Consider the following 21,664-nt stretch of genomic DNA (forward strand, 5'->3'; position numbering starts at 1 on the left):
TTTTTATGCCCGTTGAAGTAAAACAAAATGCCTGACAAAGTATGGCTTGGACAGATTCCAAGTGCTTGTACAAATGTGCTAAAGAAATTATACTTTGAGTATACAGCTTGTCCAAAGTCATCCATTATTAATACTATTAGTAATATCTTCAGTAAAGGCTTTGATGCATAAATATTTCTGATAAAGGTAGGTTGTGTACTTTTGTCCAACTGAGCAATCTTGCTTTCATAAAATATACCAACATTTTAATGACTGATGATTAACATGCTGTAATACACAGTTCAAAATTAAAGGCTCAAATGCTGTACATGAGAGGTTAAGCTCCCCCTGGCGGTTTTACAAGGCGATGCCGGATAGTTAGTCACGTGACACACGTGAACTGCGTGATACCGCGACACGCCCACCGGGGTATGCCGCGAAATACCTCACCCATTTTGAATGGCTGCATCTGTACATGCTCGGGAAAGCGAATCCGAACAAACCTCATGCCATCAGCAATGGTGGTCCCAGGGTAGTGGCGCATCCTGATGTCCGAAATCACTCTCACCCCCCAGCTACTCAGCTTCTCCTTGATAGTCTCGTTTGAGATATATGCCGGGAAATGGAGGAAGGACACCACTACCTCCTTCCGCTCCAGCCAGCGTCAGTAGCAGGGTGTGCCCTGCACATCCAGCCCCACAGCCACCGCGTCCGCATGTTCTTTTGAGTCCAGAGTCAGTTCAAACTCTTTTGGCGTCCGGGGGTGGCAGGCAAAAAGAGAGCCCTCCCCACAGACGCCATGCACAGCTGCGATAATAGCACCCACAGACGGTTTCTCCACGCCGCTCACATCCACCACAACAGTATGCGCCCTTGCAAAAACCCGCCGGGGGGGTCGGTCCGAATTCCTCATCCTTCTCTTTCCTACACCACTCTCCTCCTCCACTACAATAACATTCTCTGCCTCCATGTTTTTTCCTTCCATTAAAACACAAACAGGACTCAGAAAGCAACAAAAAAGCAACAAAAAAAAAACCAAAAGTCTCTCCCCTCCCCAAACAGAGCTAGGCTGAAGGGGAGGGCTTCAAAAATCAACAAAAAACACCAAAAAAACACAAAAATTCACAAAAAACAAAGTCTTACTAAAGACAAACAAATCCTCTTCTTCTTCTCCTTCTTATAGAGAGGACAGCTCCGTCACCTCTTTTACGACGCTGCTTTTTTTCCCTTGCGTTTTTCTCTTCTTCCCACGTTCTCTCTCTTCACTGCCTTCGTCCCCGCTCTATTTCACTTCAGCCTTTCACTCTTGCTTCCTTCCAATGAGGACGGAGCTGAAAGGGCGCTATAGAGGATCGCTGTGGAGAGCTGCTGCTGTGCTTTGACATCTGAGCTCTGTGGAAAACGATCTCAATACAATTCTGAAAAACGCGACTCCCCGAACGCCAGCCGAACAAGTCTCCACAGCCGAAGCGCTGTGTCTCTTTTCAGCTGGCGATAAACCTTTCCTCGATCCTTTGCGGACTTGTAAAACTGTTCATGATCAGAATAAAAAACGCTCACGCTAATACACAAGCACCCGTGTCTCGCCAAAGCTGACAAATTAACAGACGGACAAGCCGCACTGCACGTGTGAACAGGGGAATGAGCGAGCGAGCGGGGATAGGGCGCCTCCTGCGCTTAAAAGCTTACAGCACCTGGTATTCCCAGGCGGTCTCCCATCCAAGTACTAACCAGGCCCATCCCTGTTTAGCTTCAGAGATCAGACGAAATCGGGCACATTCAGGGTGGTGTGGCCACAAGCGAAAGCTATGGCGCCTGACTCGTTACTTGAAGCTGTGTGTGGCTGGGGCTCCGTGCCCCCCTGAGCGGGACTGAAGGATCGTTCGTGTGCAACTCTTTGGAAAGGAGCTGCTTTCCAAATCACATTGCGTACCTGGATGTTGGCGAATGTGCTCCCTTGTGTTGGCTTGTCCCGCACTGGAGGAAAACAAACAAACTGCTTGGAGGAGCACAAGGCAAGTCTTCACAAGACAAAAACGTCCAGTGCACAGCACTCAAAACATTTCTGGGCTGTCGCATGTTTATTTCAGCACATAAAGCACACCAGTCCAACATGTCGGCCGTCCGCCCTCTTGTGGCCTTGCGGCGTCAGAGCAAGAGGCTCCTTCTCGCTGCCTTTCCGCTGTGTTGCAGAGCCCCGAGAGGGAACCTGGAGCGCACACTTTGTGGGGGGCAGGGGACCGCGTTCGCACTCTCTTGCGCGAGTACTAAATCTCACGGCGCCAGCCAGCGGCCAGGAGACGAATACAATATCGCGGGACAGGGGGGCCTCGTCATTGATTGTTACATATGAGACGGGGATTAGGAGGAGACCCCGACTGATTGGTAAAGGGGAACACTAACACCAGAGTGACACCCCCGGCGGCTCTTTTTGAGAGACGCCCTGGGATTTCTTAATGGCCAAGGAGGGTCGGGACCTCGGTTTTACGCCTCCCCCGAAGGACGGCGCCTGTTTGTGCAGCAGAGTGTCGCCATCAGGATGCTGGGGCATAAGAAAGCCACACAAACCGCAGGGTGAGCGCTCCCTACTGGTCCCAGTCACACCTCTTGCAGGAGCAGCAGCAACCTGAGCTTTTCCGGGGGGAATCTCCCATCCGGGTGCCGGCTAGGCTCACACCTGCTGGGCTGCCGTGGGTGAGCCCAGTCGAGAGTCGCAGGGTGAGATCTAGTCACCGGGGAGAAACGATACAAGCGAAGGATTACTCGGCTCCCAGCACTTGAAAAGACCGACAAATGACTCGTTCCCGCCGGAGCTGAATGTACCTGCATGTGTCGTGTCGTCTTCTTCCCCCGCCCCGCTGTGTTTGCTTTATTGTCTTTGAAGCCGGCCCCCAGGACGAGACGGGCTGTTCCTGTGCCCCAATTAACACTTTACAGGTGCCATTCCCCGACATTGTGGCCATTGTCGGTGGTCACACGCGATAAGATAAGGTGGAGGAGAGTGGGGCATGCCCAGCGCCAGACATTCGAGGAGGGGGCTGTGCGAGGTGAGGTGAGGTGCGACATGCCGGAGCCCTGACGCTGCTAATGCGGAGCACTTGTTGAACTGGCATTGAAAGGACGTGTGCGCACGGAGCGAGCCTTCCCTGCGGCGGAGCGTGGAAACTTTCTCCCCGCACTGCAGGAGTTGTGTGCGCTGCAGCGGTGCCGAGAGAACAGCACAGAAGGCAGCAGGATCTGGAGAGCAGGTAAGAGACGAAGCCTTGTGGGCAGGCGAGCAGGCCCGTTTTTTGGAAATTGCTGAAAAGGCTCCGGTGTTTGTTCGGTGTGTGGCAGGCGCACGACGCGAGCTTGCGTAGCGATCTGCCAGTCTGGTGTTATGCAAATGAGGCCGAATTGCGTCCCGGGACATGCTGCGATTGCGCATTGGTGACTGCAGATGTGTAGGAAACGGTGGCTCGTTTTCTCGTTTTGCCCACCCTTTTGAGTGTTAGTGTGGCGTGTGAGTGTGTGAAAGAGTGGGCCCAGCAGGAGTGCGGGGCGAGGAGCTGGGCTAGGCTGCGCGCTTTGTGCTGTTGGTGTGGGCCGCTTGCAGGGCCTTATACAACTTATACTTACCTGGCAGGGGTGATACCTTGATCATCCTGTAGGTGGAGTAGTTGGATTGTTTTCTTGTTTTGTGGAAGCAGTGTTTGTTTTGCAGTTTACGAAATGGCAACTTTTGGATCCCGCGAGAATGTTGTGCGTTTTGAGCTTTTGGATGACCTCTTCATGGATCGTATGCAGTTCAGCAGAAAAGTGTTGCAGAAGGAACTTGGCTTTGAACCTCAGCACTTGGATTTCATCTTCGCTCTCCCAGGTCAGAAAGCATTTGAGGTTGTATTTGCTACCTATCCTCTGTTTGAACAATGTGTGGATGTGTTTGAGGCAAAAAGAGGGAAAGTTCCTGCCCTTGAGAAGATCAACTTGCAGCCTCTGACACAGAGAGAGAGGAAAATGGTGCATGTTGTTATGTTCTTGGAACTGGCAAAGACGGAGGACATTCACACCTGGCTTAACCAGTACTGCACCGTCCACCATGGAACTGAGGTTAGAGATGTTGACGGTATAAAAACAGGAGCAAGGAAATTCGAGGTTCGCTTGCTACCGGACAATGTAAATGGAGGCTTAAGGCACCTGCCCTCTACAATCCGGCTGGGCGCCTGCAATGGCTATGTTTTTTATGTGGGACAACCAAAGGTGTGTCGGCGCTGTGGTGCTGTGGGACACCTGGCATCATCCTGCACTGTGAAATGCCGCAAGACCTGTGGCAAACAGGGACATTTAGCCTGACTGCTCAATGCTGCCAAAGTGCAATTTATGTGGCTCGGAAGGACACATTTTTAAGAACTGCCCTCACGCCTATACCAATAAACTCAAAATGAGAAAGGATGAGGCAGTGCTTGTTTCAGCCAAACCGGCCCGAAAATCCAAAGCAAATAACAAGTCAAACAAAGAACCCTTGTTGGACAAAGACTCTCAGCCTCCAGCCAGGATCAGTCCTGCTGTGGCTCCGGGGCCGGTGGAAGAGAAATCCACTACGCCCCCACAACTGCAGACTGCACCAGACAAGCACGAGGGTTTGAAAACCCCCGAGAACAGCGAGGACCCCTCCCCCACTCCTGCTCCTCAGAACGAGGGCCAGTGTGGGGCCCCCCGGTGGAGCGGGTCCAGCGAGGATACCCAGGATTCAGCGGAGCTGCTTTTCTCAGACTCTGCAAGTGCTAGAGATGTCCTCCTCTCCTCCATCCAGTCCATCACGGAGGATCTGCAGCAGCTGGTGGGTGAGGGGGAAGAGGAGACTGGTGCATCGGCTGCACCCCTTTCCCCTCAGTGCTCCCAGGAGCTGGACTTGAGGAAAAGGAAAAATGACTCTGTTTTCTCCCAGAGCGAGGAGGAAGGAGAGCATGGTGATGGGGACAGCTGGAACCCCTCCACCCCTCCCTCTACCCCCTTCCTTGAAATGGACTCCGTGAACGCTTTTACTGCTGCCACCCTGATGAAGGCTCATTCAGAGGATGGCTGGCAGGAAATTGGTAAGAAGAAAAAGAAAAAGAAGTAAATCAAGAGAGATATAAAAGCTTTGCAGATAGGTGGGATAAAGGGCCTTCTGATTGGTCAGGGGACAATAACAACAGAACCTCTGGCGTGGCCATTCTTTTCAAAGGATGGACATTCAAATTGAAAAGTATTCAGAGGGTCATAGATGGCAGGTTGCTGTGTGTGGATGTGGAATGGGGGACCGTTAACCTGCGTCTAATCAATGTGTATTGTCCTACTGACGTGGGAGGAAGGGTGGAGCTACTGAAAGCACTCTCTCCCCTATTGTTATGTAGCACAGACGTGATAGTGGGAGGGGATTTTAATTGTATCTTAGAGCACACAGACAGGCAGTCTAGCTCTCCGATAAAATTGGATTCCAGCTCACTGGCCCTGCAAAACTTAGTTCAAGACTTTAAACTCTCAGACACATATAGATGTACATATCCCACAACAGCAGGATATACATGGTCAGGGAGGAATAGCAGCTCCAGAATTGACTATTGCTTTGTCTCAGAGAGAGTGAACGTTGTTGGGGTCACTCTTCAGCCTGTCTTCTTCTCAGATCATCAGGCTTTAGGGTGTAGAGTGGAACTCCAGGGCGGGACTGTCTTTGGCCCAGGCTTCTGAAAACTCAACACAAAGCTGCTAGAGAACGAGGGGGTAGTATCCCGCTACAAGGAGAAACTATCACAGTGGCTGTCCTTGCAGTGTCTGTACGGGTCAGTAGGAGAGTGGTGGGAGGAGGTGAAGGTGAGGACAAAGGCCTTTTTCATGGCTGAGGGAAGGAAGGCTGCTGCCAGACGGAGAAGAGTGCTAGCCAGGAAACAGAGGCAGCTGCAGCGTCTCTACACGAGACAGTGGCTTCGATGTGCTCGAGGATATCACCCTTTTAAAAAAGGATGTCCGGAGCATAGCGGAAGAAAGTAGTCGAGGAGTGCTGTTAAGAAGCTGAGTGCAGTTCTTGGAAGAAAATGAGAAGTGTACTCGCTTCTTTTTCAGGAAAGTGGTAGGCTCCAAGTCTGTCATGGAAAGTGTAGTTGATGAGGAGGGAAGAGAGAGTACAGAGCTGAGTGCTATCCTCTCCTGCATCGAGGCCTTCTTGTCACGGACGTCCAAGGGGACTAACCGTGGGGAGCAGGAGGGCGGAAAAAGACCCATATGCGTAGCGGCGAGACGGGAAAAAGGCCCGGGCTCATTAGTGCAAAGAGTTCAGGAATGCCGTATAGAAACCTGTGCCCTCAGGGAGCGGACGTGGGGCGCCCTGGTGCCTGGCGGGTCTCAGGACATCCGAACGTCAGTGCTGAGCGAGGACAGAGTGCAAGACCCTGAAATATTTAGCCCAAGGGAAAGAGAGGGACAGGAAGGACAGCAGACCAGAAACTAGGGACAGGACAGAGAATACCGCCCTCTGGCTGCAGAGGGCGTGACACTTCTACTCAAGACTGTACAGCTCTACAGAGGTAAAGGATGAAGAAATTCATTTTTTTACCTCAAAGCTAGAAAACGTTTTGAGTGAAGAAGATAGGGAAGTACTTGAGGGGGATTTGACAGTAGAACAGCTGAGAGGCTATGGAGAGCTTCAGAAGGGGAAAACTCCGGGTGCTGACAGGCTCCCTAAAGGGGTGTCTGCTTTTACTACTTGCACGAATGAAGGCAAAAAAAAGCCAATCGATGTGAACGAACGACGCTTTACAGAGGAGTACTGCCTGACTGGATCGTTTATGAACGACAGAGGCCACTCCGACCTCTTCTCGGTTTTCTTCAATGACTTACTAAGGATCTTCTTCACATTCGACCATGCAGGGGAAGCCAGGTACACCAAAGCAAACGCATGAATGTGCATTTCAAGCAGAGACCAGGAGGGACTTGTTTACACCGAGAGTGGGCGGAGAATGGAACAATGCGCCCAGCCCTGTTGCTGGAGCCGATTCTTGATGAGCTCTTGGGCTCACTAAGAGGCCCCCGCTGGATGCTAATCTTTCTGTTGTTCTTGCAGGTCCTGCGCTGCTTTTGAGCCGACAGAGCTCGTGCTGGTCTGTCAGCACAGCCCAATTGCAATTGATCGGCTCCGCGTACAGAAGGAACTTGCGTTTGGTACAAGAGTGCACAAAGGCACCGGAAATACATTGAGAACAAATGACCGGTCGCTCAAGACCTCTGTGAAGTACAGGAGCGTGCAAAACGAGGCTGTTTCCACCCGGTCTCGAACCGGGGACCTTTCGCGCGTAAGGCGAACATGATAGCCGCTACACTACGGAAACCTGCAGGGACCGCTGCTGGTGTCACGCTTGCGTTTCGGGGTGAGAAAGGGACGCGTCACTTTAGGCAGGGGGCGCTGGAGAGAGGAACAAAGGGCGCGATGAAACAAAATGCCGAAACCCGGGATCGAACCAGGGACCTTTAGATCTTCAGTCTAACGCTCTCCCAACTGAGCTATTTTGGCGGTGCGCCAAGCCCACACCTAACTGCTCTAGCCTTCCTGTGTTGCAGCATGAGCGCACCAAGAGTAACGGGAGAGTGTTGCAGTAACGTCACTCAGAAGGAAAGCCACCCAGGTGCGCCCTCTGAGCTCTGTCCAGCGCATCTTCCTCGCATGGACTTCTGCCTGTGATGGGCAGGAAACAGTTAGCAAGAACAGAACGACACCCCATGGGTGTCTCATGACCACACCTTAGGTTGTGACACGTGCAGGTGTGAGGGGTTGCCGGGCTACTTTGGAGCAGAGCTTGGGCGGAGGGGGGGCGGGAAAGCAGACAAAGAGGTGACACCTCAAGGTCTGCACGATCACAGCTCTCCGCCGCCCCAGGCTTCCGCTCGATAAGCTACTGGACACACCCGCCCCTCCTCACACAGACCGTGGAAAAGCCCCCGAGTGGGAGGGCTCTCTCTTCCTCCCAGGAGCTCTTGGACACGACGCACAGGCAGGGCGCGGGGAGCCGCCGCCTGCAAACATGGCTCCAGGCAGGACTCCGCTCTACAGGAGCCGCAGAGCAGAGGAGATGGGGGCAGCTTAGCTCCTGTGCAGAGACCTGAGCTGTTGTTGCTGCGGACGCTGTCTTTTCTGCACTCGGGGTAGGAGTGAATGTTGAGTTGCCCTTAGAAATGAAGCAGAGCACTTCAACGGCACGGGTGTGTGTGTGTGCGCCCTGGTGATTCTGGGAGACAGATCGAACCTGGGCTAAATGAGAGGTGGCTTAGCCCTCTTCCATTTGCTAGTTCAAAGTTGTACAACCCATTTGTATCTGCTAGGCGGCGCAGTCGTCGTGCACAAAGAACGCTTTGAAAAGCGTCAAAGGCAAGTCATTCCGAGTTGGTCGTTTGTGTTTTCCGTTCAGACGCGAAATGCTGAAATGATCTCTCGGCTCCTCGGTTGTCATTTCTGCTCCGTAAAGGGATCACAGCACGCGTCAGCTTCCAGCACGCTGGGTCGGGACACGATGCCGGGGGTCGGCGCATGCGAGGTCTTCCTCGTTAGTATAGGACCTGTCACCTGTCCCCACCTGTCACGCGGGAGACCGGGGTACATCAGGACGCGCATTGAAGTGAAAGCAGGATGCGCTGCGACATGCACTGTGCAGATCCCGCCACACTAAGAGGTGAGTGGGTCTGTTCGATCACAGCGCTAGGCGAATCCCCAATCCCCTTTTGTGCCTGGCAACAAACGAAGTCTGTTTCCGCCTGCTTTCGAACCGGGGACCTTTCGCGTGTGAGGCGTTGTGTGTCTGTTTTAATGTTTATTTATATGTTAATACTCTTGTTTTGTGTTGGACGCTCAATGTCTGTCATTACTTATGATAGACAAACGCTTTTAAACCTGAGGACAGACTCCTTAATGTCATCAAACAACTTTTTTCACGTACCGGACTCCACCTGCTGGATCGGACAAAGATGCGGCGAACAACAACAGGTGGGCAGCAGACGCCGGGGAAGACGAGGCGGCGTGCTAGCGCGACTACGAAGGCGTCCACACAGACCACCGCTGCCGTCTATTTTGTTAGCTAATGTTCAGTCACTGGACAATAAGATAGATGAGCTACATTGTCGGATCAACACGGAAAGGGACCTGAGGGATTGCTGTGTTTATGCCTTCACTGAAACCTGGCTGAATGTGTGCGTCCCAGACACCTCCATCCAGCCAAAGGGGTTCACCGTTTACCGCATGGACAGAAACCACCAAGCAACCGGCAAACACAAAGGCGGAGGCGTTTGCTTCCTGGTTAACAGCAAGTGGTGCACCGACGTGAAGGTAATCTCTGAATCCTGCTCGCCGAATCTAGAACACCTGACAATAAAATGTCGACCCTTTTATTTGCCGAGGGAGTTTTCCGCCACTATTATCACAACCGTTTACATTCAACCTCAAGCCTGCGTGGAAGCAGCACATAGCGAACTCCACGACATTATCAACAAGCACGAAAACTCCCACCCAGAAGCCATCTCAATTGTAGTTGGGGACTTCAACCACTGCAATCTGAGGAAAGTTCTGCAAAAATACATTCAGCATGTCACTGTACCGACAAGAGGAGGCAAAATTTTAGACCACTGCTACACAACAATAAAAGGAGCATACAAAGCGCTTCCCAAACCGAGTTTCGGTAAGTCGGACCACATCGCTCTCCTGTTGCTTCCTGAGTACAAACAGAAGCTGAAGACCTCCCCCATTGCGAATAGGTCAGTGCGTTGTTGGTCTGAGGAGGCGGAAAGCAGGTTAATAGACTGCTTTGATAGTACAGACTGGGACGCATTCAGAGCTCCCGACACAGATTTAAATGATCATACGGACGCGGTCACCAGCTATATTAAATACTGCACCGACGTTTGTGTACCAGAAATGAAAATTAGGTCATTTCCCAATCAGAAACTGTGGTTCAACCACGACATACGCAATAAAATAAAAGATAGATCCACCGCGTTCAAATCGGGGGACGAAGAGCTGTACAAGAAATCACGGAATGCATTAGAGGAAGCCATAAAACGCGCCAAACAGAGCTACAGAGTGCGGCTTGAAACTCAGTGCGCTGACACCCGGAGGCTGTGGCAGGGATTACAGTCAATCACAGGCTACAAGGGCTGCAGCCAGGAGATTGACACGAACAACGCATCCCTGCCTGACGAGCTGAACCACTTCTATGCCCGCTTTGATGCTCTGAACACGGGCAATGCTGAGAAGACCCCAAGTGTGCAGGGCGAGTTTGTTCTGAAACTCTCAGAGCAGGACATGCAGAAGACTCTGAGCAGGGTGAAAATCCTTAAGGCTGCAGGGCCTGATGGGATACCACCTCGAGTCCTAAGGACATGTGCAGCCCAGCTGACCACAGTGTTTACGGACATCTTTAACTCCTCTCTGTCACAGTCCATGGTCCCCACCTGCTTTAAAAAAACCACTATTGTTCCAACCCACAAAAAGACAAAAGTGACATGCCTGAATGATTACTGCCCAGTAGCATTAATATCTGTGGTGATGAAATGCCTGGAGAAGCTGGTGTTGTCACACATCAACTCCTCCATCACAGAGTCCCTGGACCCCTTGCAGTTCGCCTACCAGAACAACAGATCAGTGGATGATGCTGTCTCCCTGGCTCTGCATACAGCCTTGGAACACCTGGACACTAAGAACTCGTATGTGAGAATGCTGTTTGTGGACTACAGTTCAGGATTCAATTCCATCATACCCAGTCAACTGGTGACAAAGCTCAGGGGATTAGGTCTGTGCAACTCTGTCTGCAACTGGCTGCTGGACTTTCTTATCGAGAGACCACAGGTGGTGCGGATAGGCAATAAAACATCAACACCACTCACCCTGAGCACTTGAACCCCACAAGGCTGCTGTCTGAGTCCAAGGTTGTACTCCCTATTTACTCACGACTGCACAGCAAGACACAGCAACAACCGCATCATTAAGTTTGCCGATGACACCACTATAATAGGACTGATCAGTGATGATGACGAGTCCACTTACATGGATGAAGTTGTACAGCTGCTTAGGTGGTGTCATAGCAATAACCTGGACTTGAACATAAAGAAAACGAAAGAGATAATAGTGGACTTTCGGAGACACAGGCCATACACTCACAGCCCACTCAGTATTGATGGAACGGAAGTGGAAACAGTCACCAGCTTTAGGTTTTTGGGAATTCACATCTCTAAAGATCTAACCTGGACTGTGAACACTGACTCTATCATGAAGAAGGCTCAGCAGCGCCTTTATTTCTTGAGGTGCCTCAGTCGATGGGGGATGCCAATACATGTGTTGGTGAACTTCTCCCGCTGCACCATCGAGAGCGTCCTCACCAACGGGATCACCGTGTGGTATGGCAACACCTCTTCACGAGAAAGAAAGGCACTGCAGAGAATGGTCAATATGGCCCAGAAGATCATCAGCTAAGGTCTCACCGCTGCCGTGGTAGAATTCTGGCCATCACAGAGGACAGTCACCACCCCGGGCATGAGCTCTTCACCCCACTGCCCTCAGGCAAGAGATATAAGAGCATACGGACACTTACCACTAGATTCTTCAATACCTTCAATACAAGCAGTGAGACTGGCGAACACATTTAGCCATCCCCCTCGGACCACACCTACACCATCACCATCTACCTCTTTATGATTTCTTATCTATTGCACATCTCCAGTCATTGTTTACACATCTGTATTCTTCTTCTTCTTCTTTTTCACAGCCTTAGTCCCAGACTGTCCTGGGGTCAGCTGCTTTGGTTGCTCTTCTCCGTTTACACATCTGTATTGTTTACATTCAAACTGTCTACATGTTTACTTGCACATTGTCTATTGTTTATTTGTACATTGTCTTGATGCACTGTTTTCACTTTGTCTTGTTTTTTACACTTGTTTTACAATCGAGAGACTTTCTGTAAGTAAGAATTCCATTGTACCAGTACCGGTTACATATGGCAATTAAATTCAAGTTCAAGTTCAGAGAGACTGGCAAAGGAGCAGCAAACTCAAGCTACAACGGTCTCTGTCCTGTGTGAATGCGCTGGTGGACTATTAATCTACTTGACTGACTAAAACTCTTCCCACACTGACTACAGCTGAAAGGTCTCTCTCCTGTGTGAATGCGCTGGTGGGTTTTTAAGTTACTTGACTGACTAAAACTCTTCCCACACTGATTGCAGCTGAACGGTCTCTCTCCTGTGTGAATGCGCTGGTGGCTTTTTAAGTGACTTGACTTACTAAAACTCTTCCCACACTGATTGCAGCTGAACGGTCTTTCTCCTGTGTGAATGCGCTGGTGGGTTTTTAAGTGACTTGACTTACTAAAACTCTTCCCACACTGATTGCAGCTGAATGGTCTCTCTCCTGTGTGAATGCGCTGGTGGCTTTTTAAGTGACTTGACTTACTAAAACTCTTCCCACACCGATTGCAGCTGAACGGTCTTTCTCCTGTGTGAATGCGCTGATGTCGTTTTAAGAGGTGCGAGTGACTAAAACTCTTCCCACACTGACTACAGCTGAAAGGTCCCTCTCCTGTGTGAATGCACCGGTGTGATTGTAATTGGCTTATCTGACTAAAACTCTTCCCACACTCACTGCAGCTGAACGGTCTCTCTCCTGTGTGAATGCGCTGGTGTGATTTTAAGTGGCTTATCTGACTAAAACTCTTCCCACACTGACTGCAGCTGAACGGTCTCTCTCCTGTGTGAATGCGCTGGTGGATAATTAAGTTACTTGACTGACTAAAATTCTTCCCACACTCACTGCAGCTGAATGGTCTCTCTCCTGTGTGAATGTGCTGATGTCGTTTTAAGAGGTGCGAGTGACTAAAACTCTTCCCACACTGACTACAGCTGAAAGGTCTCTCTCCTGTGTGTATGCGCTGGTGTGACTGTAAGTGGTTTTTCTGATTAAAACTCTTCCCACACTGACTGCAGCTGAACGGTCTCTCTCCTGTGTGAATGCGCTGGTGGGTTTTTAAGTGACTTGACTGACTAAAACTCCTCCCACACTGACTACAGCTGAAAGGTCTCTCTCCTGTGTGAAGGTGCTGATAGGGTTTTGAAATGCTAGACTGACAGAAACGCTGCTCCTCCCTGTACCATAATGGCAGTTTGTCCACTCCATCTGAGCAAGGCCTTGAGTGATTCTTCTTCATCCCCTGATCGTGCTGGGGTCTCTTATTCTGAAAATGCTCCATGGAATGGCCTTGCTCGGTGTGCTGAAACTGAGATTTGTTTTCGTCATTATGTCCCTCAGTGTGCTGCACAGCACTATGAATCATCTGGGGCTCCTTCTCCAGCTCTCTGAGACTAAAACCGTCCAGTTCATTCAGTTGTTCCTCTCTTTCCTCAAGAACAGACATACTCTCCAGTTCATTAAAACTTTCAACGATTTTCTCAGTAACCAGATTATTAAACCTGTGTGTAAAGTCATCAGATACTAAGGGATTACATGATTGTTTGAGACTCTGCAATGACAGTCTCTCCACTTGAACAGAACAAGGCCTAATTATTATCAAGCCCTGTAGGAGCTTCTGTTGCTCCTCCCTGTACTGACTCTTCTCAGTGTGCTGTGACTCAGTACTGTTCTCTTCACCAGGTACATCAGTCTGCTGCTCTGCAGGGTCAATCAACTTGGGCTCCATGTCCTGCTCTGTAAGATTTAAAACATCCAGTTTTTCACCGTGCTCTTGTATAGAGATGCAGCCCAGTTCATTACAACCTTGTGTAATATTGATTGTGTCCAGATTATTAATCTTCTCTGTAAAATCATCACATACTAAGAGCCCAGGTGTCTCAATCTCAGGCTCTGTCTTCATCATGGGCACAGAGTCCAGATCCTTGACACTCTGTCTACTTTCTGTGTGCTGCTCACTAAGTGCCTCTTTCCCTTCTGCGGCAGTGAGCTCTGTCTCCTGCTTCAGACTGGAGCCCCACTCCTCCACACTGTGCTGCAGTTCAAGAGGAGCCCTTTCCCCAGCTTCAATAAGAGCACTGGCCTCTGAATCTGTAAACACAAGACAAGACCTTTATAAGAATAAACTTTATTTTATAGTTTTATACCTTTAGAGGTGGCTTCTCAAAGCATTTTACAGAATGCCAACAACAAAAAATACACAAAATTAGCACGATGAGAATACACAGTTAGGAGACAGTAGACAGTGGTACTAAGTACAGTAGGAACAGAGGGGTACAGAACAGTTAAATAAAGGCTCTTCTGAAGAAAATGTTTTTGAGTCTGTATTTGGAGTTTAGAGAACGTGACTCTCCGATATCCTTGGGGAGAGAGTTCCAGAGCTTGGGGCATAAAATTAGAAGGCCCTGTCACCCATACAATGTAGATGGCCTTGGGGGACAGATAGGAGAACAGAATAAGAAGAGAGAAGATTGCAAGGTAGGGAGTAGGGTGATAATATCAGACCAGCATGGAGGTGTCAAGCCAAGCCAAGACATGGAGAGTCTTATAGGTGAGCAGGAGGATTTTTAAGCCGATATGAAACTTGACAGGAAGCCAGTGCAAGGACTCCAGGATAGGAGTAATGTGATCATTTGTACTAGACCTGGTCAGGATTCTGGCTGCTGAATTTTAGACATACTGCAGTTTGTTCAATGTGGATTTAGAAACCCCAGAGTGTAGAGCGTTACAGTAGTCGATTTGGGAGAAGACAAAAATTTTCAGTCAAAGTTAGTGATAACACAGGGCGTAGTCGAGCAATATTTATGAGGTGAATTAAAGATGTTCTGACAACATGCTACACATGTGGGTCGAACGTCAAATATCATCCCCAAGTTTTTCAATTTAGACTGAAGCTCAAGTACAAGACCATCTACAGATAGGGTTACACATTGGTTGTACAAAGTTGATGGGTGGTGCCAGTAAGCATGACTTCAGTCTTGTCACAGTTAAAGGAAGGAAATTCTGAGTCACCCAAGTTTTTATATCGGGGATGCAAATAAATAGAATAGAGACAGCCACATCATCGTCAGGTTTGGTATGGATGTATATTTGAGAATCATCAGCATTGTAGTGATAGCTGAGGCCATTTGATCTTAAAAGCCTTAAACTACACACACGTATACTAGTACACTCACAATCAATTTGGGTTGTTTTAACATAGTGGAATAAGTGGGTATAGGGGCGTGTTCTGATTTAGCTCTGTCAGAAACATAACTACCATGTAAAAAGTAAGTCTACTGTAATAATATCACAATTACATTACATTTACATTAACACTGCACTGAGAGAGGGGTTAATACAGACACTTTCTGGAAACTACACTACATTAACACTGCATTGAGAGAAAGGGATTAATACAGACACACTGACTGCACACTACAGGACATTAACACTGCACCGAAAGAGAGGTTAATACAGACATGCTGACTGACTGGACACTCCAGTACATTAACACTGCACTGAGAGAGAGGGATTAATACAGACACTGACTGCACAATACAGTACATTACCACTGTATTGAGAGAGGGCTTAATACAGGCACTGCGACTGGACAATACAGCACATTAACACTGCAATCAGAGAGAAGGATTAATACAGACAAACTGACTGCACATTACATTACTTTAAAACTGCACAGAGAGAGGCGGGTTAATACAGACACAATGACTGGACACTACAGGACATAAAGACTGCACTGAGAGAGAAGGGTGAATACGGACACAATGACTGGACACTACAGCACATTAACACTGCACTGAGAGAGAGGGGTTAATGGATACATACGGACATTTTCGTTTAATTGTTGATTTACCCTCGGGGCCATTTCAGGCTGTTCCTCTAATTTCAAAACCCCCTATACGTAACAGCTGGTGTCACCAATTTTCTGTGATGAACTGGTATCCCGTCCATGGTGTGTCCCACACTGTGCCACTTGCATGCTGGGATAGGCTCCGGCTCTACTGTACCCCTGTACTGGGTAGAGTAGTGAATTCAACTGAGAGGAAATGACTGTATCTCTAGAAGACTCATACACCTTCTGCTTTGTGCTTAATCCAAAGAGGTCAGTAAGAGAACAGTGGACCTTGCAGTGCTGGTACTCAACAGTAAGAGCAGACAACACTGGCCAGACAGTCAGCACAAAAACACCATGAGAAAACCCCAGATAACAGAGTTTGTACTTTTAATTCCTTCCAAATCCACAACACTCCTTCTCCTCCAAGATCAATCAACACAGAAGAATCCCCAAACTTCAAACACCCCAATACACTGCACCTCACCAGAGACAATCCAATATTCACTTGCTCCTGCACCTCAAACCCCTGACCGCTGGAAAACATAAGAATGCATACAGCCGTCGACTGATCGGCCATTTTTATCCTGTTTACAATTTCACGGTTATTTCCAGATTTTATTTGCGTTTGTAAATCCTAAAACACGTTTGGCCAAGAATGTTAAAAATAAGGAAGATGTTCCAATTTTTTTTAAACAAAACTAAACAAGTAAGATACCCACGTTTTTCCGTAATGATTACGTAAATACAGTAGCTTATCATTTTTTTTATCTGAGTCATTGAATGATATGGAGTCAGTCTAAATTATGTGTTCTAAGCCCTGTTTCTGAAATAAAGATGTTTTCAGCACCATCATTGGGAAAACAACAGTTCAGTACTGTACTGAGAATGAGGGGTTAGTACAGACACACTGACTGGACACTCCAGTACATGAACACTGCACTGAGAGAGAGAGGGGTTCATACAGACACACTGACTGGACACTCCAGTACATAAACACTGCACTGAGAGAGAGAGGGGTTCATACAGACACACGACTGGACACTCCAGTACATAAACACTGCACTGAGAGAGAGAGGGGTTCATACAAACACACTGACTAGACACTCCAGGACATGAACACTGCACTGAGAGAGAGACGGGTTCATACAGACACACTGAATAGACACTCCAGTACATGAACACTGCACTGAGAGAGAGGGGTTCATACAGACACACTGACTGGACACTCCAGTACATTAACACTGCACTGAGAGAGAGAGGGGTTCATACAGACACACTGACTGGACACTCCAGTACATTAACACTGCACTGAGAGAGAGAGGGGTTCATACAGACACACTGACTGGACACTCCAGTACATTAACACTGCACTGAGAGAGAGGGGTTCATACAGACACACTGACTGGACACTCCAGTACATGAACACTGCACTGAGAGAGAGGGGTTAATATAGACAAAGTGACTGACATAATAGTCCAAAGGAGTCAGTACAGACAGACCCTGGTGGACTGGAATGTTTAAACCTTTCTATACAAATATAAAATATTAAAGATATAACACAATAATTATAATACAAATACAATATTTTTAATTTCCCGAATGACGTCGGATTGTGCACTGATTCGGTGAAAGAATTATATTATAATACAAATACAGTATTATATACCGTGGATATATATATATATTTCATAATAACGTCGGATTACACTGATTTAGAGAAACAAATGCTGGATATGAACGAGTTGTTTTTATAACCGGCCAACAGTTCAGTTTCCAGTAAAGAATCCCGTTGCTACGTCACACAGGTCTTTCCCACTTCACTCTGCATCTCTCCACTATATTCTCACCAGTGAGGACGTTAAAGATACTGGTTTTAAACACACACACTCTGACTACATACAAGTCACCACACTGACCTGACAGCTCCAGTTTCGTGTTCAATTCTTCTTTTATTTCTGCAGTCACTTCACAGGGAAGCGGGTGTCCAACACGATCTGTCTGTCTCCGATCTCCTCCTGCTCTCGACTCCTTCTCCCACAGCTGCAATCTCCACTTCAGGCTTTCGTTTTCATTCTTCAGCTGCGCCATTTCACTCCCGAAACTCTCTTCCACAAACTGTGTGATTTTAAACACAGACCGTCTCAACAGAGTCTGGGAGACGCTGCGGAGTTTGTTTTCAATCTCATCCTCAGAGTCAGACATCCTGTTTCGGAACACATGTGAAACTTCATACACGATCGATTTGAGCAAAACCTCCATGAAAGAGCGAAGCTCAGTTTCCAGATTGAACAGCAAAATTGCCATATTTAACCAAAATTGAACACAAATACAGAGAGTGTGCTGTGCTGATATTAAAATGACAAACACTAAAAGTCCTACACCCCTACGAGTCTATATTACTGCAAAGGTTTTAATTCACACCTGAAGCAGGAACAGGAACTGAGCGATCACTCCTCCTACATCCTGGCACATGACGCACTTCCTTAGTGATTGTTGCTATGCACTTCACGTGAAGGACATTTTTAGTATGTTGTATCTTGTTGAATATACGATGAAAAATAATGTAGCATTGTTTACAAATATATGTACGTAAAATATACACATCTGTATATATATACACATACAAGTATATATGTTGTTTTTTCATATATTTCCAGATCTTTCGCCTGTATTGAAATAAATAACAGTACTTAAACGTGTATTGAAATAAAGGGATCAAACTTTCAATGTAATTGATCCATATCTGAACAATGTTTATTAATAGACGGTAATGTGAACAATTCCTGTTGCCAATTGGTTGGATAACTCCAAGAGATCAGGTATTGAAAATCATTTTTTAAACAGAAAATGTGAAATGGAAAGTAGGTCAAAAGCCTTCTGATAATCTAAGTACACCATACTACATGTTCTGTGCATCCATTAGTTTTATGGGCTTTATGGGATTTAATTAGTTAGACAAATTACATTTCTGATTACAATAGATAGTTTTATATCTCTATTCATAATAAAGGTTGGTTTTATTATAATTTATGATTTCTATAATTTATAGTAATCCTTTGTTTCATTTTTTCAGAAAAAAGACTGTAATGTTGATAGAATAAGAAAAAAAGGTCCCTAAAAGACTGATTTGAATGAAGCATTTTTTGTCCACATTTAACATTTTGCAGCTCTCACAAACCAGCAGCATTCTGACAGAAAGAGCAGTTGTAAACTGTCATTGTCTGTTGTCCAGAGGAGCAGAGTGACTGAGAGGTCAGAGCTGTTAGCTGGTATTGTCAGTGTGAGAACAGCTCTCCAGCTCCGTCTCATTGACTTCACACCACCTGAGTGCTGATGCTCTTTCTCTCCTGTTCGTCTCCTCTCCACTACCGTCTTTTGTTCTTTTGTTTGATTTATCAGCTGCCCCTCATGCATGAAGGAGGCACCAAAGCCAAAACATTGTGTCTCTTTTCTTTTCACTATGGAATAAACCTTTACCTACTCCTGTCTCATTCACTCTCTTTTTCACCTTGTCTGCAGTCTCACCTCCTGCTGCTCCATTGTCTGCAGTTTCTGTCCAGAGTTTCACCTCCTGCTGCTCCATTGTCAGAATGAATGATGAGTCACAGGACTGTTCTCACCTGTTAACACCCAGTAACATTTCTGCCCAGGTGGCAATTTAAATACCTGATTCTGTATTTTAATGTGTCTGTTTTGTGTTTAATGTCTTCATCCTGCTCCTTTTGTAATGAAATTGTTGTACTTGAAGTTGTAAAACTCAAACCTTGGTTTACCATGAGATTGTAACGTGATTTCTTGTTGTAATGTTCATCTGCATTTGATATGTTTATATTTCACTATATTTAATCATAATCATATGTACTCATACATACTCCATGTAGATAATGTAAAAGAAATCTCATGTCACAGTAAAGGCTCACACAGCGAGAATTCTTGAAGAATAAAATCACACTGCACAACTTTGGAACATCATGTCCAAGTTTAGTGACAGCAACATTAGAAATTTTAAGCTAAGACATTTCAGATCACCTTTTTATTAAAAGTTCAAGCAAAATTGAATATTTTTGCAAGAAACATTTCAAAATCTCAATCAAATCCAGTACAATCCCGACAAGTTGGGAAACAATTTTATGGTTCTTATGGTAAGAAAAAAAATAACACGAGACCACACAGATTCTTTAATGTTTACATCATAATGTTATTAGAGTAGGACACTGATGTGAATATGTGTTTGGGTTTCAATTAGCTGATTCTTGTTGAAGAATTGGTGATTTACGGTTAAAGAATCAGTAGTGTCGGATTAAGTCCCGTTCTAAGTTTCTTACTTTTGTGAGCAAACTTACCCACATCTGCAATATTTTAAAATATATGGAATAATTAATTGGAAATAACTAAATTATCGACAATATCCAGTTATATACTTGAACAGACAAAAAAAATGATTATGATATTACATATACCCACATACTTCATATCCTACATATTAACATACTGACCAGAATAATTAAAAACCTTTGGTTCTGAACCCCTGCAGTTAGTGTTAATTAGAAAAACAACAGTGCTGAAACCTGAGCATAAATTCAGCTGCTCTCCAGGTTTGTTCCACATGGTTTTTTGTTGCAATTGAGCTCAGAGCTGGAGATGATCTCTAGATAGAACCGTGTAAACTAGTCCGCAGCTCTGTGCTCCTTTCGAAAGTTTGTTGCAATTGACCCAATGTGTGGTTCTATAGCTCTCAATGCACTGCTCGGGATATGAAGGGAATTACGGCTTCAGATTGTTTTTACTGAGCTCTGCATTGTTTTATTCATGCTGCCTACATGCTTTGAATTGCTGACATTGTCTTTTTAATACAAATCATCACACTGCTCTACATAGACCTGTCTTCGGGATCCTTACGATTGCTGAGAAACAAAGCTTCTGCATTCCGAGGATACTGATTCTTTCACCGTAAATCCCCAATTCTTCAACAAGAATCAGTGAAAACCAAACACTTATACACACTTGTATCCTAGCATGAAAGCAATATGATGGAAGCATTTGAGAATCTCCTTCACAGCACAGATGAGAATTTCGATTTCTTCCCCATTGCAGAGCATGTATGGGCACTCCCTCAGTACCCTGGTTTGTAAAACCATGACTTAAAGGTCGAAGCACTTTTTAATATTCTGGAGTCTCTCATTTGATGGCCAGAAATAAACAAATTTATGTCAGAACTTGAAAAGCTTTCTAAAATTGTTCGGTGATTCTTATTAAAAGAAATTACAAGAGCAGTCTAAACAGCTCCAGGCTACTAACTGCTTAATATAGTGATCAGCAGCTTGATAACCAATTTACAAAGCTGAAAATGATCCTGGAAGCACAGCAAACTTCTAACTGCTACTACTGTTTTGGGTTTTACAACCGAATAACAAAACGGCTTCAATTCCGTCGATTAGACTCAGTGAAACGTAAACACCTATGATATTTGCGGGAATTGTAAGTGTTTTGCACATGTCGAACTTAACGTCAAAGAACGTTCACCATTGTAACCAAGGCAACCACAGGAACAACATCAAGAAGCACAATCAATTCCCCATTTAAATCTTTCCTGTAAGGTGTGCTTTGTGAAAGCATGAAGTAAACCCCCAGATTGCTTTTGAACATGGACAAAGTATTTCTGATGGAGCGCTATGCGCAAAGATTTAATAAGCTTTACCCCTGCTGATGATTCGGCGTGAAGAAGTAAAAGTTTCACAGACAGTTTCACAGAAAAGCAGTTCGCCACCACAGCCACATAAATGTACTTGCCGGCACACTACCATGTACACTGGCTCATAAGTGATCTCTTATCCTTGATGTTAAGCTGACAGCATGTCTTTTAGAAAGTCTATCTCTAAACACCTTGGGCAGCATCTC

General features: G+C 46.5%; 1 protein-coding gene, 2 non-coding genes and 1 pseudogene across 3 annotated transcripts; all 4 read right to left on the minus strand.

Moving 5' to 3' along the window:
- Positions 1-1,661: 1,661 nt before the first annotated feature.
- Positions 1,662-1,780, minus strand: LOC148662711 (5S ribosomal RNA; annotated as a pseudogene).
- A 5,469-nt stretch (positions 1,781-7,249) lies between these two features.
- Positions 7,250-7,322, minus strand: trnav-uac (transfer RNA valine (anticodon UAC)). Its single transcript has one exon. It is a non-coding gene; the product is annotated as a tRNA-Val (tRNA).
- Positions 7,323-7,431: 109 nt separating this feature from the next.
- Positions 7,432-7,504, minus strand: trnaf-gaa (transfer RNA phenylalanine (anticodon GAA)). The gene has a single exon. It is a non-coding gene; the product is annotated as a tRNA-Phe (tRNA).
- Positions 7,505-11,784: 4,280 nt separating this feature from the next.
- Positions 11,785-18,125, minus strand: LOC148662714 (uncharacterized). The gene is made up of 2 exons (XM_088632205.1): positions 17,683-18,125; positions 11,785-14,022 (listed from the first exon to the last, which is right to left on the minus strand). The coding sequence occupies exons 1-2, from the start codon at positions 18,068-18,070 to the stop codon at positions 12,026-12,028; spliced, it is 2,385 nt and encodes a 794-aa protein (XP_088488331.1). The 5' UTR covers positions 18,071-18,125; the 3' UTR covers positions 11,785-12,025.
- Between the last annotated feature and the right edge of the window lie 3,539 nt (positions 18,126-21,664).

This window comes from Lepisosteus platostomus, chromosome 5 (assembly GCF_059453375.1).
Source record: "Lepisosteus platostomus isolate fLepPlt1 chromosome 5, fLepPlt1.hap1, whole genome shotgun sequence".
NCBI lineage: Eukaryota > Metazoa > Chordata > Actinopteri > Semionotiformes > Lepisosteidae > Lepisosteus > Lepisosteus platostomus.